General features: G+C 44.5%; 1 protein-coding gene across 3 annotated transcripts in view; it reads right to left on the bottom strand.

The window, feature by feature from the left end:
• Positions 1–17,209, bottom strand: part of Pamr1 (peptidase domain containing associated with muscle regeneration 1) — a 152,786-nt gene extending 135,577 nt beyond the window's left edge. For all 3 annotated transcript variants that reach the window (XM_052724105.1, XM_052724103.1, XM_052724107.1), the window contains exon 1: positions 16,935–17,209. Coding sequence is in view for 2 of the 3 variants with exons in the window: in XM_052724103.1 (XP_052580063.1) it covers positions 16,935–17,028 (94 nt within the window). In the remaining variant the exon portion in view is untranslated. The remainder of the gene's footprint in view (positions 1–16,934) is intronic.
• Between the last annotated feature and the right edge of the window lie 8,186 nt (positions 17,210–25,395).

Genomic DNA, 25,395 nt, shown 5'->3' with positions numbered 1-25,395 from the left:
CAATCTATAATGAGATTTGGTGCCCCCTTCTGGCCTTCAGGCAGAACACTGTATGATTTTAAAAAAATCTTTAAAAAAAAATTTTTTTTTAATGTAAAATTTTCCTATGCCACAAATGACCATGGAAGTCTGGCTACAGTGCAATAGAATACTCAGTAGAGGCTGAATTAAGGGAGAAATCACAGATACAACTTGGCATTCTGAATCAGGAAAGGCTAAATTGCCACACAGGATTTCATAAGATTTTCAATCCCATTGTCTTGTACAGTCGGTCACCAATGCTGTGTTAGGAAAAGTAATAAGTTTGAATGTGTATTTCCTTTTAATATAAATAAAATATAGTCAAGGATTCCTGTGATCATTCTCATATTTGTCTTATTTTTCTATCCTTGATGGTTGAAAGAAACACTGACCAAATATAAGTATTTTGAGCCAGGCGGTGGTGGCGCACGCCTGTAATCCCAGCACTCGGGAGGCAGAGCCAAGTGGATCTCTGTGAGTTCGAGGCCAGCCTGGGCTACCAAGTGAGTTCCAGGAGAGGCGCAAAGCTACACAGAGAAACCCTGTCTCGAAAAACCAAAAAAAAAAAAAAAAAAAAAAAAAAAAAAAAAAAAAAAAAAAAAATAAGTATTTTGTAGATTATTCATTTATTTGTTGCTTTAGTCATGGTTAGATAGGTACAGGATGTGTGTGTGTGTGTGTGTGTGTGTGTGTGTGTGTGTGTGTGTGTGTGTGTGTGTTTGTAGATATCTTATGTGGAATTCCTACCCCAAAATTTGGTGGCAACAGAGTAAGTAAGTCTATAGGAGGTAATATGACCACGGAGGCAGAGCCCTTGTGATAAGTTAAGTACCCTTATTTTAAAAAAACATAAGACCAAGAAAGCCCCTCCCCCTTCTACCTGTGAGGACAGAGCGAGGAAGTGGTCATCTGTGAACAGAGAGCGGGTTCTAGGTAAACACTGAGCCTGCTAGTGTCTGGACTTCACAGCCCCCAGAACTATGAGCACAAAATTCCTCTTATTTATAAGCCACACACTGACAATGTTAGGGTAGACGTTTAAAAGCAACCTCAAGGGCTCTCTGCCACTCCCTGGTCTCCCTCTCAATCCTCTTTCTACCCGGATGTTCCTGGAGGGACTTTTCTCTGAAGCTCAGTCATCTACCTAAAGATTAACTCATCAGAGAGAAGCGCATTTTTCTCCTGTCTATTTACTGAGTTTTCATTAACCAAAGAAGATTAAACTCACATCCCACAGGAAGGCACAAAAAAATCAAACACTGGGCTTGAGTTAGAGCTCAGGCTTTAGAGCGCTTGCTTGGCATACACAAAGCCCTAGCCTTGATCCCCAACACAGCATAAACCAGATGTGGTGGAGCAACCCTGTAATGCCAGTACTTGCTGGAAGCAGGAAGATCAGAAGTTCAAGGTCATTCTCAGCTACATAGTCAATTTTCAGCCAACCTGGGATACATGAGGCTAGGACTTGTATGTGTGTGTGGGGGGCGGGGGAGGGGGGGTTGGAGGTAGGGGGGCACAGGGGCAGCAGCATACCAATCAAATATCACATCTAGAGCCAGAGGAACCTGGTCCCAGGCCTCTGGTGTTTCAGCCCTGTCATGTCCCTTAAAAACCATTGACTTCCTAGTCTTCCCCAGGAAAGAGTACACCCATTGGTTAACCAATACCAAATGGTCAGTTTGTTTTTATGTACTTAGGAATGTATGTATGTAATAACAATTAATGGAAAAGTGGTCATATATTTGAAAGAGAGAAAGAAGGGACATATGGGGTGGCTAGGGGAGAACAGGATGGCAGAAATAATGTAATTATATTAAATTTCAAAGAAATAATTTTTTAAAATTATTTATTCCCTTCCTACAATCCCCCCTTCACCTTGAAGAGAATATCTCCGCCTCTAGCACCAGGTGCTTCCTTGAATCTCATGTTTCGCATGGTTCCTGTACATATGTGCATGCTAGTCAGCTTGCATGCTTTTTCTCCTGTTAAGCTCCCTAAGGTTGATTTATTTCAGCAAACTCAATTTTCAGATCTTCAGAGGAAAATTTGAATATCCTGTGAACTTATTCTGTATAGCAAGCCAGGAAAACTAGGATATGGGTGTTTTGTGTTTAGGGGGATGGAGACCACAAAGAAACTACCAGTTGTGCCCAGATTGAAGGGCACCAAAGACCACCAAAAAGTCTGAATCCGTATGCAATAGCAAAGAGTCTTTATTCAAGCAAGCTCGAGTTTGGACCCTCTGTGTATTAGTGAGTACCAAGCCCAGGTAGGGTGGGTTTTGGGGGTTTTTGTTGTTGTTGTTTTTATCATAGTAAAGGTTGGGGGTGAGGGGATTTCCAGAGTTCAGGACCCTGACTGGCTGACATTTGTCTAGGGGTATAAGTGTGTGCTGGGAATGTTTGGAATGTCAGGTATTTCCCCTTAGATGCTGGCCCTCCCTGGGTGGGGTCAGCTTATGGTTTTTTCTGGGGACCAGGTGGTACCTGCCAGTAGGCTTGTCATGGTGGCTGTGTCTGGGCCCTTAAGCATGTGATCAACCTATTAGGATTCTGCCCTCACTCCAGCTGTATGGCATGTCCTAGCTCCGTAAGCTCACTTGCACCCTAAAGAGCCAGACACAGACCCCACCCCTCTCTCTGTTCTGTTCTCTCTGCCCCCCATCTCTGTCTCTCTCCCTCTCTCTGCTCTCTGTCTCTGCACGTGCTTTCCCCCAGGTCTGGTTCTTTTGTCCCCCAAGCTCCTCTTCCTCCTAATAAAGCTCTGATACCGGGTCTTGTCCTGCCTCATGACCTTTCAGCATCGGTAACCAGCACCACATATCATTTTTAAAACCATCATTATCATTTTTTAAACTATCACCAGCTGTTTTGGGGCCCCCACACCAGTCTTAGCACAACGTAGCAAGCAACCCTTTCAGAAAACTAGCACTGACAGTGATAATAACTTTGTCACCTGGCTGAGATGGAGACTGCCAGGCTCTCTGGCTGTCCATGCTGCAGTCTGAAAAGAAGGTGGTAGGCACCCTACACACTCAGTAAATAGCACGTTAGTTGAGCACCAGGAGCCCCATTTTAGAAGAAAGTGAGAAGACAGGTTACATCGTTTCCTCTGGTTGCTTTAAAGTTAGAAACTTACAAAGATGGACTTGAACAACCCAGCCTTGATCAGCACTTTTTTTCTCATGTTCTTTAGGCAAACCATTTACAATACAATGCATACTGGGAACAGCACTCTTGAAATGTAAAATCTCATCGTTTTGGAAATGAGCACAGATTGGGGAGCTAACAGACAGACACAGTTCTACTCAGTTGCTCTGAAATGAGCATGAGTCCTTAAATCCTTGAGTTTACTTCTCAGGGATCCAAAAGAGTAAATAGTTTAAGAACTGGTTCTGATGTTTGAATTGTAGCCAGGCCACTAACTGTTTAACCTTGGAGCAAGTGTTTTGTTGACTCTCAAGTTCAGTTTCCCCGTCTGCTAATGACCTAGAACAACCTAGAAATCAATGTGAGAAATAGAATGTGAAGGCAGGTGTGTGGCAATTTACCTGCAATCCCAGCACTTCTCAGGTAGAGGCCTGAGGATCACAAGTTTAAGGTCATCCTCAGCTATGTAGCCAGTTCAAGGCTAGCCTGGGTTACATGAGACTCTAGTTTAGTTACTTTAGAAAAAATAAAAATATACTTTATAGTTCAGCTTAATTTCTACCTTGAATTCCATTGGTACTTGAATGTTGATTCATTCATCTAGAACCTTCTACCCTTTCTCCCTGGGGCTGTAACCAAGTTCTGAGAGGATGGATAAAGATCCGACTAGTAGAATGTTCATGGTGCTCCCATGCCATCTCTCCCTGTTACTACCTAAATGTTCAATTCTTTGATCTTCTTCATCAGCCCTGCTTGGGAACAATAGCTGCCTGCCTGGGACATCTCTCAAACATAACTCTTCTTCTCATCCAGGCCTCTTTGTACTTGATTGACACATTTGCATGTGTGAAATTGTCTCCTACTTCCAAGCCAGTCTGGAGCTTAGAAAACTATGAGGCCACCAGTGGCACCTGCAACCAGCCATACACAGCCCCTGTCTCTTTTCTCACACAGTTGGGAGAGCTCTCTGAGACTGTACCTGTGCTGTGACATCGGATCATTTTGACATGCACAAACTTGTCTATGGTTTTCCCTGTCCCTTGGTTCCTTGGCTGTGCTTCTTCCCAAGAGCTCACCAATATAACAGTCTTCCCATTTCCTTAACACTTAGCCTTCTAATCCCCCAATCTTCCTGTTGAGAAGAACTCCTGGGGAATTGATGTGTTTGCTCTTGGCATGTTTCTTCCCAAATCTCTTATCTCTGTCCTGAGAATGTTAGACCAGTTTACACGTGTCCATCCAGATTTATCCACAGAGGTCTTAGCTTTCTTAATTCCCAGGGTTGGTGGAAGGATGAGAGTTGGGGATTGGAGCACATGTCTTTGTTGGGCTTTTGAAATGCAGAGCAAGGAAAACACTTTTTCTCTGTCCTCTGCAATACCATTCCTTTACTGAGGTCACTGAATGGACCAGCAACTCACATAGGGAATGAACACAGAGGAAAAATCACAAGAAAGCAGCAGGTTTATTTGTCTTAACAGGCAAATGTATGTGCACCTAGGAGGATACACACAGAGCAGATATGTCTCTGAAGTCAAGATCATACCATCGCTTCTCTGAAACCTCCCCCAACTCCCCAAGATGAAGGATCAGGTAAAGAGAGAAACCACTGAGGGAGACAGGGCAGAAAAACACAGCCCAGCCAAGACAATGATACACTCAACATCAAGCAAGAAACAGCTACTATGTTCGAAGAGCAAGCGGTAGTTAAACACATTAATGTGAGGACCTCATGGGAATAGTGGATGGAGAGCCTAAACTCTTAACAACATAAAAAATTGGGCGAGGGATACCCAGTGGTAAAGTACATATTTAAGATGGACTAGACCTTTGGGTTTGATCTCCAGTGTCACACACACACACACACACACACACACACACACACACACACACGAGAAAAGGAAAAATACATAGAAAACAAATAGATTTTGCAAGATCTTTGTTTTTGTTTTTCTGGGTAGCAGATGATAATCATGAGCTGCTGCATGTGACAGAGGAAACACACTGCAGTGACTCAGCAGAGCTGACCCATGGAGAGGGACGGGCCCTCTGAAACCTTAGTCAGCCTCTTTAAACTAAGTACATGGGGCCTCGCCTCGAAAACTCAGCTTTCCCCCGTAAGTCATTTTTATACTTTCTTATTCAAACAAGTGTGTATATTATAACCTAGACTGCAAAGTTCATATGAACTTTTGAGATAAGGGAAAAAGCAGATGTTTCTATGTGCAATGCTCGGGATGCCTTGATACTTTTCAGAAGTTGGGTGGAGAGGCTTGTCAGGCATATCTCAAAGCTTAACCAGTCACGTAAATAAAACCCTGGGAAGGCTCATCCCTTTTAAAGAGTGGTTTTATTTTCTCATTCCAAGTCATTCTTCCTTCCACTTTTGACTATTACACATTCATTTATGCTCCTGGGCTTTGTTGGGTTTTGTTTTGGTTTTGTATCATAGCAGCCTCTGAAATGGTGCCAAGGGGCCTTTTCCTCTTGGCACTCACACTTTTGTGTGATCCCCGTACATTGAATGTGGACTGTGCCATGGAACTGGCTTCTAAGGAAGAAGGCATGAAGTGAAGGGTGCTGGGTCCATGGAAAAGCTGTTAGGATAGGGTGTTTATGCCCCCTGCACTCATATGTTGAAAATTTCACCCAGATGATGGTGACGTCATTAGAATGTGAATCTTTAAGAGGTGGTGGAGTCAGGTAGCCAGTGCCTTCATTAATGGAGTAAATGTCCTTGCAAAAGAGCCTGGAGAGACTCCTTGTCCTTCTGAGGACACAGCATGGAGGAACTGTCTATGAAGCTGGAGAGAGGGCCTCACCGGACAAGGAATCTTCCACCATCTTGATCTTGGGCTCTGTAATGGTTTCAATGAAAATGGCCCTCCTCGGCTCATATATTTGAATGTGTGGTCCCTAGCTGTGAAAGTGTTTGGGGAAGGGTCAGGAAGTGTGGTCTTGGGGAGGTGTAACTCTGGGAGATGAGCTTTGAGGTTTCAAAAGTCCACCCGTACCCAGGGTCTCACGCTCTCTGTCTGCTGCCTGTGGATCAGTTGTAAGCCCACGGTCACTGCTTCAGTGACATGCCTAACTGCCTGCTCCCACGCTCCCACCTCGATGGTCACAGACTCGCCTCCTGAAACCGTAAGCAAGCCCCCAACTAAATGCTTTCCTTTATAAGTTGCCTTGGTCCAGGTGCCCTTCACAGCGATAGAAAAGTGTCTAAGACAGACTCCGCAGCCTCCAGAATGATAAGAGATAAATTCTGTCATTTATGAGCCACTGTCTTCACTTCGTTTTTGTTGCTGTGGTAAAATCTCGGACAGAAGCATCTTAAGAAAGAAAAGGTTAGTCTTCTCTCCGGGGGGCTCACTCACTTGCTCCCTCTGGTGAACTCCGGTGCCACCTACTGTGAGTCACCCCAGGAAAGGCTGAATGCAGACAGACTCCTACCAAAGTCATCAGGAAACTGAGGCCTTCAGCACAAGAGGAAATGACCCTTCCCCAGCTGGGGGCTCTGTGTGTGTGTGTGTGTGTGTGTGTGTGTGTGTGTGTGTGTGTGTGTGTGTTCATGTTTGTGTATGTATAGGTACACATGTATATTTGGGTATGCATACATATATGTGGAGGCAGAGGATGACCTTTGGTGTCATTCCTTAGGCACTATCCACCTTTTCTTGAAGGTAAACTCTCGAATTGCCCTGGCCTAGAACTTGCCAAGGAGCCTAGGCTGCCTGGGCAGCAAGCCCCGGAGATCTGCCTATCCCTGCTCCTCATCAGTGGGACGGTAAGCCGTGTCTCACCATGCCAGGGTTTGCTTGTTTGTTTGTTTGTTTTGCTGTAACGTAAGTGCTAGGATTCTAGCTCAAGTCCCTTGTTTACAAGGTAAGCAGTTTGTTAATAGCTATCTCTGAGCTGAGTCTGGAGAGGATAGAAACCCATATGATGTCTTGATAATGGTCTATAAAAGACCTTGACCCAGAAGACAGGTAAATTAGTTGTTCCCAACCCATAGAAACAGAAATTTAAAAAAAGAAGAAGGAAAAAACCTCGATGCTTTAAGCCACTGCATTTTTGGGATCATGTGTCAGTAACAAGGCACAACTAATATCAGTTTCTATGTTACAAATTAATTAAATCATGTCATGTTAATAGATGAGAGAGTTAGCTGTGTCCTGCCAGGCTCTGAGTACTCCAGAGGACACGGCAGGCCAGAACTGTGGGACTCCATCGCTCAGGAACAAACCTTCGTATCTGCTGTCATTCTTCAAGGCATACAGTGACATCTAGTTTTTGACATGCTCGGTCCAATTACCTCCCACTCTGTAATTAAACGGAACAAAAAAACCGTGTGCTGAAGTGACTGCTTCCAAGGGTGGCCGCCATCTGCTTGAATTTACCCATCTCTGTCTTCTGCTATCAAAAATTCAGTAAGTGTGCAGGCTGTGTATCAAAGCTGATGTCTATCCTCAAGACCAGGAAGACCCTGAACTCAAAAGATTTTTTTTCCTGCTTGCCTTTTCCTCTTCAGCATCCTGCCCTGTTGCTGTTTACTTCTCTTAGTGACAGTACCTATAATAAGGAATAATAAATAGCATCTGCCTTATTCTCCCACTTTTCTGTTTGCATTTTCAAATTCGGTCTAGATCTAGGGATGGAGGGCCAGTGTGCTGGGGCTCTAGGAGAGCAAGCACTAGACTGGAAACGGAATAGTGAGCGCCTGGGCTCAGCCAGGCCCTTCCACCCAAAGTCCTCTGAGGATCAGATGCCAACATGAGATTAAGTACGCAATGACTTAAGAAGGGGAAAACACCTATCAGAGAACACAAGGAAGGCATCTGGTGACTGAGAGAGCCACCAGACTGCCACCACCAATCTGCTCCCAGTGACAGAGAGGAGGAAGAAAAGCTCAAAGAGCCAGAGATCAGCACACAACCTGGGCAGGCTCTTCAAAGCTCTCCAGCCAAAACTGTCTGTCAGAAGAGACCCCAACCCTCGGAGAGGTCTGCCTCAGTATCCCTGCTGTCATCGTGTGGGCATCGAGGGACTCCAGGAAGTATGGATACAGCACAGACTCAGCCATGGTTTACAGAGACTCTGGGGAGTGTGGATACAGCATAGACTCAGCCATGGTTACAGAGACTCTGGAGAGTGGATACAGTATAGACTCAGCCATGGTTACAAAGACTCTGGGGAGTGTGGATACAGCATAGACTCAGCCATGGTTACAGAGACTCTGGAGAGTGGATAAAGCATAGACTCAGCCATGGTTACAAAGACTCTGGAGAGTGTGGATACAGCATAGACTCAGCCATGGTTACAGAGACTCTGGAGAGTGTGGATACAGCACAGACAAAGCCATGGTTTACAGAGACTCTGGAGACTATGGATACAGCATAGACTCAGCCATGGTTTACAGAGACTCTGGGGAGTGTGGATACAGCATAGACTCAGCCATGGTTACAGAGACTCTGGGGACTATGGATACAGAACAGACTCAGCCATGGTTACAGAGACTCTGGAGAGTGGATACAGCATAGACTCAGCCATGGTTACAAAGACTCTGGAGAGTGTGGATACAGCATAGACTCAGCCATGGTTACAGAGACTCTGGAGAGTGTGGATACAACACAGACAAAGCCATGGTTTACAGAGACTCTGGAGAGTGTGGATACAGCATAGACTCAGCCATGGTTACAGATACTCTGGGGAGTGTGGATACAGCACAGACTCAGCCATGGTTTACAGAGACTCTGGGGAGTATGGATACAGAACAGACTCAGCCATGGTTACAGAGACTCTGGAGAGGATGGATACAGCACAGACTCAGCCATGGTTTACAGACACTATGGGGAGGCATGATCATTACAGCCCTGCAGTGGAGCATTCTTTGTGTGCTATTTGTTCTTTACTTCTAAAAGTTCAAGAGTCAAGAGCTTTGGCCCATGGAATGGCCATGCTGTGGGGTGTGGAGTGTTTAAGAGTGAGGCCTAGTGGGAAGTGGGAGATCACTGAGGCTCTGCCTTTGGAAAGGAATGCTGCACTCCTTGAATGAGTTCTCTGAAAAGGAGGAGTCAGTGTAGCTTAAGTTTTCCTGCCTGGCCCACAGTCAGGACAAATCTCTCTCACCTGCCAGTCCCACAGCCGCTCAAACCCGACCAAGTAAACACAGAGACTTATATTGGTTACAAACTGTATGGCCATGGCAGGCTTCTTGCTAACTGTTCTTACAGCTTAAATTAATCCATTTCCATTAATCTATACCTTGCCACATGGCTCGTGGCTTACCGGCATCGTCACATGCTGTTTGTCATCGTGGCGGCTGGCAGTGTCTCTCTGACTCAGCCTTCCACTTCCCAGCTTTATTCTCCTCCTTGTCCCGCCTACACTTCCTGCCTAGCCAATGGCCAATCAGTGTTTTATTTATTGACTAATTAGCAACACATTTGCCATACACAACATCCCACAGCACTTCCCCCCCCCCCCCGCTTTTTTTTTTCAAAAAGGAAGGTTTTAACCTTAACAAAGTAAAATTACATATAATTTGGGAATTTGGGCGTAGCTTCTCTTACTACTTCCTGCTCGAGGGGGGGCGCTGTATCTTATGGGGAAATAAAGAAAATTTTAGGATCATGGAGTAGTCCATGAGGGTGTATCGTCTGAGCCAGTTGCCTTGAAACAGTTCTGGATGTTGGATCATCTGGGCCATGGTGTCATTAGAGAACTTTCAGGGGGTCTTGGCTGGTCAAACCTGATGTATCTTAATCTGGAACAAATCCATAGCCTCTGGCTTTCTGTGGGAATAAAAGGAGAGTCTCCTTTCCAAAGCAACATATCCTTATATTCAAATTTTGAAGTCAAGGTACCTTTAAAATATACATTTTGGCATAACTCAACAGCTTTAACAATCAAATGTTTTTCTGCAGTTAAAAGTCCCAAAGACAACACAATGCAGATTCTCTGTGTAATATCCATTTTTACGTGGCTTATTTTTTATACTACCTTTACTGTCTCTTTAAAGACTTTATTTTTTAAACTATGTATTTGTTTCTATAACTCTATATATCATCTTTTTTGTCTCTTTCAAGCCTACTTTTCTTTTATACACATTGTAAACTATTACATCTGAATCTGTCTTATTGTGAATCTATTGCCTTAAACTGCAGCAGCTGTGGCTGCTGGCTCTGCCCACCTCAGCTTCCCAACATGGCGGTGTTACCTTTTCCACCAGCTCTGGGAGCTATCATGGGTCTATGCTTTTAGCCAAGCTGCGTATAGTCCAGAAACCTCTTTTTTTTTGTTTGTACTAGCAAAGTCTAAATCCACCAAGCAGCTTAATGTGCCACTTGCAGAGGTCTCATTCCCGCCATACTGCAGGTTGAGCTAGGAACCCACAAGTAGCTCAAACTGGCAGCTGCCGCTCATTTGAGAGAGACAATTAGGAACTGTTTTTAGCTCCGTTTTAGAATCTTTTTTCTCAGTTTTTAGGTGGAAACTCTTGCCACCACGTTGGACGCCATTTGTAGCTTAAGTTTTCCTGCCTGGCCCACAGTCAGGACAAATCTCTGACACCCGCCAGTCCCACAGCCGCTCAGACCCGACCAAGTAAACCCAGAGACTTATATTGGTTACAAACTGTATGGCCATGGCAGGCTTCTTGCTAACTGTTCTTACAGCTTAAATGAATCCATTTCCATTAATCTATACCTTGCCACATGGCTCGTGGCTTACCGGCATCGTCACATGCTGTTTGTCATCGTGGTGGCTGACAGTGTCTCTCTGACTCAGCCTTCCACTTCCCAGCTTTATTCTCCTCCTTGTCCTGCCTACACTTCCTGCCTAGCCAATGGCCAATCAGTGTTTTATTTATTGACTAATTAGCAACACATTTGCCATACACAACATCCCACAGCAAGTCAGACTCTGAATCTATCTGAGATGTGACCCTTCCTCCTACAGCAGTAAGCATCTGCCTTGGTGCCTGCACCAGGGCCACACTATACTTGCCTAAGCGTTTCCCCTTCACAAGTAGCCTGCTTCATGTACTCCTTTACAATCTCACAGAATGATTAAGGCAGCGTCTAGGGTGTATGACAATGTGTGGCAGGAGGGGAGGGTATCCAGAGTGATAACTTCTTTCCAGGGGGAAACAGCGATACTTCTTCGTTTGACTGAAAACATACAGTTTTCTCTACTCCACCAGACTAGCGGCTCTGGGCTGTGATTCATGGTTTCATGATTGATGTGTCTCCTTTTCTGCATTATCACTTGTCCTCTCCTGACTTTCATTTATTTCTTTTATTCACTCAACAATGCCTTTGAGCACCTCACTTTTCTGGTCACTAGAGAATCAGTGGTGGATAAAAAAGGCATGGAGAGATCATCTCTTCGAAGAAATGGACAAGAAAAGTATACACAAGAAAGAAACAAAGATACAGCAGAGAAAGACAGACAGACAGACAGACAATCTCTGATCATTGCAGTAGCTTCAAAAGTAAAGCGAGGTGAAGCAGTGAGGAATGACTCAGGGATGGGAGGAAGGACCCTGTTAGGCTCAGCCCTGTCCTCTGCTGTTTCCATCCCACAGGCTCTGTTTCAGAGCATTAGAGTGGACCAACCTAACACAACTCCAATTTCTCTTCTTCCACGGCATAAAACTGGCTTCAGCTAGCTACCCTGCCTCTGCCTTCGTGCTGGTTGCTGGAGTGTTGAGATGCTGCAAGGGTCTCTGTACATCTCTGCAAACACAGGGGATAGTGCTGGCCTTGTGGTACTGAATAAATATTGTTTTGGGGTTCAGAACACTATAATTTGGTTCAAACTATCATTATTTTTCCCTTCAGGAAAAAAAAAATCCAAACAAGGGTCAACCAAGCCATGTAAAAATAAAGCACTCCAGGTCACTCCCCAGTTGCAGGAATACTCAGAATTGTTTGACACCTGCTCTACCACTAACTAAGGTACAGTCTCAAATAAATTCTTTCTTTTCTGGTACCTGGCATTTAGTAAGCCCAAAATATTTTGGGGGTAAATAAAACTGGACTTTTTGTATCAGCTAGAGTATAGTTAAGAGGCTGTGTTTTAACAGAAACCCAAAGTACTGTAGTTAAAGCAGAACAGTGTTCACCAAGGCAGATTGACAGTTCTGGTTCTATAAGGTGACCATGTGGCCCAGTTCTCTTCTGTTTTCTTCCTCTAGGTCTGTTTGGGTGCTACTTCATGGCTATGGCTGGCATATCAGTACCAGGCCCAAGGGAAGAGAGGAAGGTGGAGAGTGGCCACCTTTTCAGCAAGGGTGTGGAAGATGAACACTTCTCTCCTATTGACTATGTAAGAATCTGATCCCAGGGCCACAGGCTGCAAGAGAAGCTGGGAAATGCGATTCCCTGTTGATCAGCTGATTAGCCACACTTCTAAAATCACATTTGGAGCCCGCTTCCTAATCAAAAAGAAAAGGAGAAAGGAGGGCCCAGAGAGATGACTCAGTGGGTCTTGTCATGCAAGCGTGAGGACTTGTGTTTGAATCAGGCGGCGGGGCCTACGTGTCTGTAATCCAGTGCTGCGGTGGGGTGGAGACAGGACCGCCTCTGGGGCTTGCTGGCTGCCAAGGGTCAGTGAGAAATTCTGTCTCAAGAGAACAAGGCAAAGAGTGATAGAGCAGATCTCCTCTGGCCTCTGCCTGTGCTCTGGTGTGTGTACCCATACACACATGTGAGCATACATCACGCATACATACACTATACATTGTACACACAAAACAAACACACACACAAGGGAAAAAGAGCAAACAGATACACTTAGACTTGACTGTCTCTAACATGCTTACAAGATTCTACACTCTGGTGTAGCTAGAGTTTTCCTGCCTGGCCCACAGTCAGGACAAATCTCTGTCACCCGCCAGTCCCGCAGCCTCTCAGACCCAACCAAGTAAACACAGAGACTTATATTGGTTACAAACTGTATGGCCATGGCAGGCTTCTTGCTAACTGTTCTTACAGCTTAAATTAATCCATTTCTATAAATCTATACCTTGCCACATGGCTCGTGGCTTACCGGCATCTTCACATGCTGTTTCTCATCATGGCAGCTGGCAGTGTCTCTCCCTCTCAGCCTTCCACTTCCCAGTTTTTTCTCCTCCTTGTCCCGCCTATACTTCCTGCCTGGCCAATGACCAATCAGTGATTTATTTATTGACCAATCAGCAACACATTTGACATACAGACCATCCTACAGCACTCTGGTATGAAGGAGTGAATTTTATTGTCGTGTTATTTTTAAATCTTTTTTTTTTTTTTTTTAGAGGGGTGAGCTTGTGAGAGGGTTTCTTCGTGTAATGGCCCTGGCTGTCCTGGATCTCTCTCTGTAGACCAGACTGGTCTCGAACTCACAGAGATCTGCCTGTCTCTGCCTCCCGAGTGCTGGGATTAAAGGCATGCATCACCACCAGCCGGTTATTTTTAAATCTTATTTTGCCGCTTTTTTTTTTTTTTTTTTGGTTTTTCGAGACAGGGTTTCTCTGTGTAGCTTTGCGCCTTTCCTGGAACTCACTTGGTAGTCCAGGCTGGCCTCGAACTCACAGAGATCCGCCTGGCTCTGCCTCCCGAGTGCTGGGATTAAAGGCGTGCGCCACCACCGCCCGGCTTTGCCGCTTTTTTAATTCAGAAATTTCCATTGATTCCATCTTTAAAGCACTATTAGATTAAATCCAGTTAGCTCCAGCATGTGTTTCAATATGGGGCCTGTGGTTTCAGAGACTCCCAGGAGTGTGTTAAAAAACTTTATGATGCTGCCTTAATTGAGGGTTTTCCTTTTGACCATAGTTCTAAAATTGATTTTTGTCATCTTCTGCATCATTCTGTGGCTTCTCATAATCAAATAGTACTTCAGGATCCCAGGGGCCTTGCTTACTCCAGGGTGGGGATGTGGGCTTCACACAGAAATACTAGGTTTTCCAAAATTAAGGCCCAATAAGTTAATGGTATGGCTAATGAAGATATTTTTCCCACAGCAGTTCAAATTGAAAGAAATTCTGAGAAGCCTGGTCATCACATGGCACCTGGTAGCACAGGCATGCCAAGGCGGGGAGTCGGGCAGCAATCTGCATCAGGCACTCATCTGAGGCGTAATTTGGTTTCAGCAAAACAACATCATTCTTCCCATTAAATTAATGTTAAATCGAATCACACTGGCTTTGTTGTTTTGCTTGAATTGAACTTGTATTGAATTCAATTTAATTTAACATTTTGGGGTTTTATAAATATATCAGAGCCATAAAGATGAGTCTGATTTGAGGTTAGGAACTCCTATAATTTAGCTCAAACTATCATTATTTTTCCTTCAAAAAAAAAAAAAAAGAAAGAAAGAAAACCCCAAGCAAAAAAAAAAAAAACCAGAGTCAACTAAGATATGCTAAAGTAAATCCCCACAAATCAACCTCAGTAATTAAGGGAGGGGGGTAATACTCGCCTCCCCCCACCCATAATCACTCGGTATGGTTAGAGCATCAGCCACACAGCTAATAAAACAATAGAAATAAGCACTAACTATAAATAGAAATTGCTTCTTATTGTCTTTCAGCTAAGTCCATATGCTGCGAAAGCTTGAGGGGCAGGCCTATCATGAATAGTGCCGAGGCCTTCTGTGCAGGTAATCATTGCTGCCTTCTCTCCTAGAATATCAATCTCACAGACGCTGGCAACCTTCGATCCTGACACAGCTCACACTCTGCCTCCGAGCCTGCTTGCTTGCTGCCAACTATAGAAGATTTAAAGCGGCGCTCTCCAAGATGTCCAGCATTCCATGAGCCTAAGGAATTTTACTAGGGAAGGTGGCTGAGTTACTCCATTATTGCTGCTGGCTTTCCGCTTGATAGCTGATTATCCACGGCAGCAAAAAGTTCCTTTTTTTTTTTTTTTTTTTTTTTTGCTTCCTGTCTAGTCCATGACTGCAGTTTGGAGGGTAACAATGACAAGACAATAAACATTATACATACACACTTGGGCATTGATGTAGGAAATGACATATGTAGGGGCTGGGTACCAGCACATACATCAGTCTATCTGGTGCTTGGAGATCTTTGGGATGAGAGGTGCTATGTAACTATAAGTTATAGGGGCTCTTAATCAACTATTCTCCCATGGACTTGCGATCTGTCTGTGATTTACAGGCACCTCTGTTTACCTACAGGATAATGGTCCTGGTGGACGAGAGTAAGAGGAAATAAATGACTTGGTGGGTGATTAATTGTCCTAGCGCAGCACAGGGTCCAGTACCGAGATCATTATTTCTATTGTATGACAAGAAAGAAAGAAAGAGCAGTGAGGCTGTGTGCATAAATAACAGGAGAAAGATTTCTCACTGCAGGAGCGATCCACCGGCCTCTTCTTTTCAGACTCTCCAAGGAGACCTAGACACAGCCTGAATTCTCTTGACACATCAGAACTGCCCTTCAGTAACCCATGTGGTGTGAGGACTGGGATGTTTCAGGAAGAGCTCCTATTCCATTCACTTCCACAGACAAGGGAGATATGCTATGGCCAGTTTGTGCCGAGTGAAGCTTGTTCACGAAGGCCCCTCTAGAAGGCAGGCAGTGCTGGGCTCCAAGAAGCACAGGCAGCCGAGCTGATATAAATGTTTTAGTGAGTGCAAACCATGAGAAAGGATAAAATATGGAGGGAAGTCCAGGACCCAGGAGCCTCAACTCTCGGCATTTATTTTCATTAACTAAACCATTTAGCCCACTTCTCAATTGCACAACGTATTTGAAACACTTCCCTTAGAAGCCTAAAAACAAACAAACAAACAAAAAAAAAAAAACGAAACACTGCCTAGGTCTTGCTCCTCACTGATTAGATCAGAAGCTCTGGGAAGAGATCATTACCTTTTTTAAATTGTTGGCAAATTGGAAAATGAAAGCCTGGGCCTTGGAGATAACTCCTTGGAAGGGGTGTTAACTTCATCCAGGAATTCATCATCAGTCTAAGGAATACTGCATTGAAGAATAAGGCATAAGCTGCTGGTGGAGTGTTCCAGCTCCATCATTCCTGCTTCCAATAGAGGGAAATAAATCACTGAGGAACTGTGCCTGATTTTTAACTAGCCTGGGCTTTAATAGCCCATCAGCTTTGGTTTAAATGCTTTTTGATAGCACTGAGCATTTGACCTTAAGCAAAGCACTTGGATTCAACCTTGACATTTCCCATAATTAAACAAAGAAGATTTTTGCTCATTAAATATTATTTTTGTTTCTTGGACCATGAACTGAATTGTGAATGAGCTCTCGTTTCAGGCAATGCAATGGTGTGACCTCAGTTCCACAGCTGTTAACAGACACAAGACCTGCTCTGCCCTCCCCGGAGGGAGGGGCAGTCTGGCATTCCCCATTGGCTCTCTTTGCCACTGTCACCTACTGAGAAATGTCACAGAGGCAGGCCTCCTGCAAAGGGAGGGCTTGTAGGGTTCAGAAGAGGCGGGCAGCTCCATGCCAACTCCCATGGATATGGACTGGAGCTCCCTGCAGAGCTCCCTCCCTGGGATGGAGGAGTGGCTCCTCTTGGCGGCGTTATCCGTCCAGTTTATGCAGAAACCTTTAACCTCCCTCCTCCCCACCAGCAGCCCCTGCCAGTAATTCTCTGAAGGCTAACCTCAGTCTTCTGTCATAATTGGCTGTATCAAAAGTAAGCTATCCACCTGAGCTGAGATAGGCAAAGTTTTCCCAGAAAGTGGAAATGGACTCAAGAAACAGGAGTGTGTGGCTTTGCTTACCTGAGACTTGCAGTGGAAGACCTCCAGGCACACGAAGAGAAGCCAGCCTCCAGCAAATGACAGCGGAGGAGAGCAGAGGCATGGGACCCAGCATTCACATTTTTCAGTCCTGCCCCTGAGCCTAGTCCTTTTCCAAAGCCTATTTGTGCTCCTGTCCACGACTTCCTAGGTTCTTCTGTGTCTTCATAATGAATGACCCCTTCAGGCAAAGCAAGCTTCAACTGCTTCGTTTCTTTATGAAGCCTTTGTGTTGTTGCCGAAGAGCAGGTGCAAGTTCACTGCAAAACGGTAAAGGAGGTATAGACAGTTATTAATTAATTAATCAATCAATCCTGTGCACCTAGCTGCCCCTGCAGCTTCCCTTTTATCAACACCCTCCTGGGTAGCATGTTGTTAAACCTGGCACACTTACTTGGCCAGGCATAGTAGCTCACATACTTGGAGTCCCAGCACTCAAGAGGTAGTCCAAGTAGGAGTCCAAAGCTATCCTCAGCTACATAACAAGTTCAAAGCCGGCCTGAACTACTTAAGGCCATGCCTCCAAAAAGAAAGAACAAAAACGACCTCTGGGGATGCAGCTCAGTTGGCAGAGTGCTTTCACAGTAACACACACCTGCAATAGCAGTGCTTAAGAAGTAGAGGCAGGGGGATCAGAGGTCCCTTTTCATCCTTGCTGATATTGGGAATTTGAGACCAGATTTTGTCTGGAAAAAAAAACTGATACATCTACTTAGATCATGAATACTACCTAGACATCAGAGTCTTGGTTCTTCTCTTGAAGTTTACATTCTATAGGTTTTTTTTAAGATTTATTTATTATGTATACAGTGTTTTTTAAGAATACGTATACAGTATTCTGCCTGCATGTATCCCTGCAGGCCAGAAGAGGGCACCAGATCTCATTACAGATGATTATGAGCCACCACAGGGTTGCTGGGTATTGAACCCAGGACCTCTGGAGGAGCAGCCAGTTCTCATAACCTCTGAGCCATCTCTCCAGCCCCCATTTTATTGATATTGACAAATGGATAAGTACATGTTCCCACCAATACAGTGCCATATGGAACATTGTCACTGCCTCACGAATCCTCTGCCTAGGGGCCCTTCCCCGGTGTTCACCCCTGACAGTCACCACTGTGGTCACTTCCGGAAAGCCATGCGGGTGGGTCATACAATAGGAAGCCTCTCCAGAGCAGCTCCTGTCATTCAGAAAGCCATGCGGGTGGGTCATACAATAGGAAGCCTCTCCAGAGCAGCTCCTGTCATTCAGAAATATGCACTTAACTTTCCTCAATGTTGTGCGCCGTCTAAGGAAAGCAGTTGGAAAACATCTGCCTCTTGTTCCTCGCCCAGTATCCTTCACCTTCCCTATTTCCTTAAGGAAATGTCTGGGGGGCTAGCACTAGCCATTTGGAACCTGAACCCAGATGAAATTTAGTTTCAAAAACTTCAGCTGCTGAGATGGGATAGTAGATCCTTCTTGGCAAACACTTCCTAGTTCACAGTGAAGCGTCATAAGTCCCTATGGTAGTTACTTTTAGCATTTGTTTGTCTGAGCTCAGTGTCCAGATACTTAGTGTATTATGCTGAAGGTTTCTGGGAAGATTTGAAATGGGATCTCTCTTATGTGGCCCTGGCTGTCCTGGAATTACATATGCAGGCCTCAGACTCACAAGATCTGCCTGCCTTTGCTTCTGAGTGCTGGGATTAAAGGGTGTGACACCGTGCCTTGCCCTATGTTTTTAGATGGCTCTGTGTGTGTGTGTGTGTGTGTGTGTGTGTGTGTGTGTGTGTGTGTGTGTGAGAGAGAGAGAGAGAGAGAGAGAGAGAGAGAGAGAGAGAGAGAGAAGCGAGGGAGAGAGAGGAGATTTGGGTTGAATAGATTTTGAGTAACTCAGTTTACCCTCCATGATGCTGAAGGCTGTTTTCTCTAAGCAGGAAGAAATTCTGCCAGGAGACTAACAGTGGGCTTAAATTGTGGCTCTACCCTAATCTTTAGTTTGCTCAGCTCCTCTGTTAGATTTTTGGACTTGACAAGTCTTTAAATAATTATGTTTTTAAAAATATATGAAATACTAAAAGACAAGAAGAAACAGGATAGATAGATGGATGGACAGATGGACAGACAGACAGATAGGTGACAGGGGTGTATGCATGGTATATAGAATACCTATACACAAAGAGAGAGTTGATGCTGTTTCCTTAGAACGAATCAACTGAAGAGCTGACAAATTGTACTCCTCTTCATCCACAGCCCTGGCGTCAGACTGTTATTGTTGCAATTCATTCCCCGTATTTCTTTATGGTGTTTTAGGATTTATGTTAACTGGAAATAGGAAGGTAGAGAGGCAGCAGAGTGAGCCCTGAGTCCCCTTCTACTAATTAGTAGTGTGATTACTTGAGCAAGTCACTTCCCATCTCTGAGCCTTCTAGATTATAGTAGAAGAGTCCTGGGGGTCTTCTTGGTTTCCAAATCCACAAAAGGCATCACAACCTCTAATTCAGGGTAAGTCACCACATGGTTTACTGAAATGTGCCAATCTTGGGATTGTCTTCTCTCTTTCTCCGTAGTTTTCTTTTTTTTTTTTTAACATTAAAGGCAAAGGCCAAAGTCAATGAGCACAACGTAAGAAAGAGGTGGGGACAGGCCCTGTGAGAGGACAGAAAGTGCTTCCAGGGGAGTGAGGAGCTGCTAAGAGGGATGAGAGGAAAACAAGCAAGACATCCTGACTCCAAACCCCATCCACATCAAATCCTCAGTGTGGGGTGTGAGTAAACACAGGGACATTGTGAAATGTAAAAAGCTGTGCTGTTCTTTAATGCCAACACTTGAGAGGTAGAGGCAGGTGGATCTCTGTGAGTTCAAGGCCAGCCTGGTCTGCAAAGAGAGTTCCAGGACAGAGTTACACAGAGAATCCATGTCTTTTTTTTTTTTCAAGACAGGGTTTCTCTGGGTAGCTTTGGAGCCTATCCTAGATCTCGTTCTGTAGACCAGGCTGGCCTCGAACTCACAGAGATTCGCCTGGCTCTGCCTCCCAAGTGCTGGGATTAAAGGCGTGTGTTACCACTGCCCGGCGAGAATCCGTGTCTTAAAAAGCAAAGAAAGAAAGAATATAGGTGAAGAAGGCAGGAAGGAAAGGAGGAAGGGAGGGAGAGAGGGAGAGAGGGAACAAACAAGCAAGCAAGCAAGCACAGCCTAGGAGAGTTCCAAACCTATGGGGAAAATATGTATGTCCAAGGGAATCAGGTGTGAGCATCGCCAGGCAGAGTAGGAAGAAGTTCCTGTGTAGATGAGGCCTGAGAGAGCTTCATATCACTCAGAACCCTATCTCTCCTGGGCTTCTGCTGAGCACAGAAATCTAGAAAGTGCTGAGGATCTAGTGAAAGAGATGGTGAAGATTGCTAAGAATGAAGAAGTTAGAAGTCTAACTGTGGGGTTCACAAAGCATAAGATGGAGAAACTCCATAGCAGAGGCCACCATGAGGTCTATTCAGGCAGTCGGAGCTGTTTCAGGATGTGACCACATCTGGATGAACCAATGTCACCAGCAAAATGCCAGGGTGGCTGGAATCAGCAGGGGGATGACTAAGTTTACTTTCCATGGACTGAGAAAAGACTCATCATGTATCCAGACCCTCTCACTGATGCAGAAAAGGCTGTGTGGCTGAAACAAGCCCCAGAGAACAGGGGCCCAAAGGACCCCAGAGAGACAAAGGACTCCTCCCCTTTCCTCCAAGGATGCCTCCAAGTTTCACCATCCTCCAACTGAGATTTCATCTCTCAAGAGTACAGAACAACCCCTTACAAAAAGAAACATATCTGATAGCAAACAGACCATTAGCATATTTACCCACAGGGACAGTTTTGAACTGGGAGAGAGTGTGTTCCCTTTTAGTGGCATCTGTCTTGCTTATGTTTTTACTCTCCTGGGAGTGGCAACGGTGGTATTTCAGAGAGAGTGACATGATTATTAAAAATGAAGGCAATTCTTTTCAGGCTTTTTGCACACCTAAGCTGCGACGTGCCAAGCGTGGTCCTGCTATCTGACACAGACAGGGTCAAGACAAAGAAGCTTTGCTTGGCTCTCTGCTGGCAAGTAGATTTGTTCTTCCATGACCCTGTTGGGACAGAGACAGTCAGGATAGCCCCAAGGATGCCAGTTAGTTACTCTCAGTATGTGGCTCACTGTCCCTAGGAAGACATCACTTCGGTAACAAGGGAGCCAGAAATACGAGGGCTGGTTTTCAGAAAGACAGTTGGAATCCCTTCTCACCCTAATGCTACGGTGGTTTGTAGAAAGGGAGCTGGAGAGGCCCTGGAGACCTTGGCTAGTGGAGGGAAAAGCTGACCTGAGGTATGGTTTCTCCCACCTATTCACTAGCTGGAGAGCTCAACTGGAAGAATGTGCCTGGCTCTTGCTTTTATTATTTGACTTCCCTGCTATGCTAGAACACTCTAAGAACTCTCAGAATCGATGTTTTTGGAAGAACCAAGCTCTTTAAGTCAATGAGAAAGACCAGAGGGGAGACAATAGGAACAAACACCGGGCCTCTGCCATGGCCATCACCCGGCTCAAAAGCATTGTGGATCATTGTCTGTGCATGGTCCATCACTGCTGATCTATGCTCATCTTTCACCGTCCGTCATTGTACCCTGTCATCATGAGCCCTGGCTTTGACACCAGATCTATGTTTTTTTCTTAAGACTCATCTGAAGGGGTTGGACAGATAGCTCAGTAGTTAAGAGCACTTGCTGTTCTTGCAGAAAACCCTCGTTCAGTTCTCAGCACCAATATGGTGGTTTACAACGAACTGTAATTCCAGTTCCAGGGGATCCAACGACACTTTTTGACCTCTGTGGGAACTAGGCACTCATGTGATGTACATACATGTGTTCAGGCAAAACATCAGTAAGCATAAAATAAAATAAATAAATCTAAACAAAACGTTAAAGTGTTCTCTGAAAGCCCCACTCATTAGTCTAGTATGCTCTCTTACTATTGTAGTTATGAAAAACACATCCTTCAGAATACATAGCTTTCTTTAATCACATCTCTTCCAGTCTTGTGATTTCTGGTTTTGCCAGCTACTGCACAAACCTGTTCCCCACAGTCAATCCTGAGAGCTTGCTGTCATGTGGCCATCACAACGTGCAGCTGCAATGTGATGGGTACAGACATTCGAAGTGTATCTGATACAATACTCTCAAGTGACATGTAATGAAGATTATCCATTCATTTTACAGAAGAAATGGAGGTGAAAAAAAGTGATTAAAAAAAAATCTTCCCAAAGTTTCAAAGTGATAAATTTGCAAATGCTGAAGACAAAGGTCCAGTCTTTACTTCCCTCTACACAGCATAATGTTTTCTGATGGCTGAGTGAACCCCAAAGCTCCCAGTGGCCACATGCCAAGGATGTTCTCAGTGCTGCTACGAAATAAGAGCTGCTATAGAATTCTCTGATTTCCCTCTACTGTTGTCATGGAAAGAGAAGTATTTCTGAATTAAATGCTGACTGAATTGGTCTCACCATCCACAATGGCCTTCATTTCTGTGTCCCACTATCGACTATATCAACAAGGCTGAAAGTCTGTCTATGCATGTGTGTGTGTTCACTGCATCCTCCTTTGGTTGCCTATAGAAGAGATGGTCTGGAGGGAACTGAAACATCTGAATGCTCAGATGCCAGCTTATGCCACATCACATCACCATCTCCATAACTGTCCAAGAATCAGTGGTAGTGGAGGGAGCCAGAAACACAATGTCAATGCAAAAGCACTAGCTTTCCAGAATCCGTCAGCATTTTTCAAGCATTCTGATAGCTGGCTTTTTAGAGTTGGTAAAAACATTTCTATTGTGCGTCTAGCTCCTCCTCTTGTGGTGGAAACTGTGACTTCACTTTCAGAATGATCCCCTGCCCTGGTGCTGTTGCTTATTCCTCTAACTCCTCCAAGTAGTTATTGCCACATTTGTGAGGTTTTCATTAATTAAAAGGTTAATTAAGCCTTTCTCTCCTCTAAGTTATAAAGCAATGGGGAAATACACCCAGGAATGAGACCAAGGCCCTGGTAGCGTTCTTCTGCAAGCTACGTCTGTGAGTGGGAATTAATCTGTAGCTTCAGCTGGTTTCTCAGTCCTTCCTGTCTGAATTACACTCTGCCACCTTTCCATGGTCACAGCAGCTGGATATGTTCAAGGTTCTCACCCCCAGGGTGAAACTTGGGCCCTAGTGATCTCACCATAGGGGAGGGGCCAGAACAGAGGAAGAGCATACATCAGCTTCAGGTCACGCAGCCAAAGAAAGGGAGCCACAGAGGGTAGAGCTTGAAAACATTAGCTGTGAATTCTTCCCATCCCTGTTGTGGGGAGTTGTTCATGTTCACATCAGGGAATGTATTTCCCAACTCTTTACCAGGGTTGCCCTGTGACTCACCTTAACCAATGGAAAACATCAGATGGTGTTGTTATTCAAGTTCTGTGGCAAGGCTGTGTCAAGGGTTCACTGCATCCCTCCCTCTAGAGCCCATTTACCGAGTGAGGAAGTCCAAACTGGCTATACCAGTGGAAAGGACACATGGGTAAACACCACAGTGCCCCAGCGGAAACCTTGACTGCTGCTGGGCTTGAGGGTGGCATCGTGCAGAACCAACCAACACCCAACTGACAAGCCACTAACCACAAACACATGGGTGAAATGAACTAAGACCACACGGGACAGAGACAAATGAGCCCAACTGAGTCCTGACCAAATCACCAGCCCACAAAATCTTCAGCAAATGGAACAAGTCCATAACAGAACATGCTCAGCCATGTTGTCCAGTCTCACCAGCCAGATGACTCTTTCTGGTTTGAAAAATAGCTTTCAAGTGGTTTTCTATGGAATAGGAGGAGCAGGATAAAATCTCCACCCCAGAGCATGTGTGTGAGATGTAATATATACATGATAATATATATATATATATATATATATATATACTTTATTGTAAAGATATACAGAGAGATTAGCCAGACTCAAACTGTCTACATCTTAATGAACTGGTATACGGTTTTAATAGCCATCCTTAAGCTGTGGAGCATCACATTGGATTCTGCACTTTTACTATCAATTATATTTTTATGTATTTATGCACTACAAAGAAAGAAAAATCAATAACAGTTAGAAAAATAATTATCTTTATATCCTCCTTCATGATTCATGTGCCCATTACCTGAATTTCATTGTTCCTCATCACCTAATATGTATTCTTTATTGTTCTCCTTTTTACATGTTAGATTATGCCCACATAAACATGTTTACATATATATATTATGTACATATATATTATAAGCTGAGATCTGCATATGAGGAAGAACATGCAGTTTTTTCTTTCTGAAATTGTGTGACTTCACTTAATATTGTACATTCTATGTCCATCCATTTTCTTACAAATTTGGGGATTTCTCTTTTTGCATTATCCATTCATCTGTAGATGAACAACTAGGTTGATCTCACTTCCTCACTATCATAAACAAAACAACAATAAACCCCAGAGTTCTTAATGCTAACACTATTTGGTGCTCTGAGGCCTTCCGTGAATGAAGACACTTAAAACATTGACTTTTTAAGTAGTCAATACCTAACAAATTGTCACTTTCATTTGACATCACTAGTCTAGCCGAATGACACAAACTTGTGGCTTAAAAATAAAACACACTGATGATGTCATCCTTCTACAGGCCAAAGGTGACAGTGACAGAAAACCTCCTGTCTCTGTCTCCCCCAAACTGAGATTATCAGTATGCCACCACACCTGGCCCTTTGACAGGGTTCTGAGAATGGAACCCAGGTATCCAGGCTTGCATGACAAAGCACTTTATTTCTAAGCTATCTCCCCAGTCCCACTCTTCCAGTTTTTTATTTTCTGGGGCTGAGCCGAGAATGTCAGCAGGGCTTCAGCCCATGTGACGGCTCCAACCATTCATCTGTATCTGCTGTGGTTCCACCTGCTGGAGGCTGCACCCATTTCTGGGCTTCTGAGCTCCTGCTATCTTCAAGTCAGCAGCGACAAAAGCTTTCCCAGGGATTTCAACTTCTCGGTCTCCCCACCTCTGCATTAATGACCACACGAGGTCCACTGGGTCTACCTGAGTAAGCTGGGATTGTCTCCCTACTTCATTTACTTGTTTGTTTTTATTGTTTACTTATCTATTTGTTTGTGGGATGTGGAGTGTGTGTTATGCAGATGTAAATATGGGTTCCAGTGTGTGTTCCCATATATAACATGTGTGTAGTCCAGAGGTCCATCTCCGTCTTAGAAGATCCCCACTTCGTTTTTTGAGACAAGGTCTCTCAATGGACTGGTGCTCACCCAAGTAAGCTGGACTAACTGGCTAGCAAGGCCCAGGAATCTTCCTCTCTCTGTCTTTCCAGTCCTTAGATTAGCATCATGCCACCATGCCCATTTTGAGGGAGGAATGGTTGT

The sequence above is a fragment of the Peromyscus californicus genome, unplaced genomic scaffold (assembly GCF_007827085.1).
Source record: "Peromyscus californicus insignis strain IS unplaced genomic scaffold, ASM782708v3 Scaffold_7__1_contigs__length_154581171, whole genome shotgun sequence".
Taxonomy (NCBI): Eukaryota; Metazoa; Chordata; class Mammalia; order Rodentia; family Cricetidae; genus Peromyscus; species Peromyscus californicus.
Note: the sequence above shows the minus strand (reverse complement) of the source record. Positions and strands in the feature narration are given on the sequence as shown.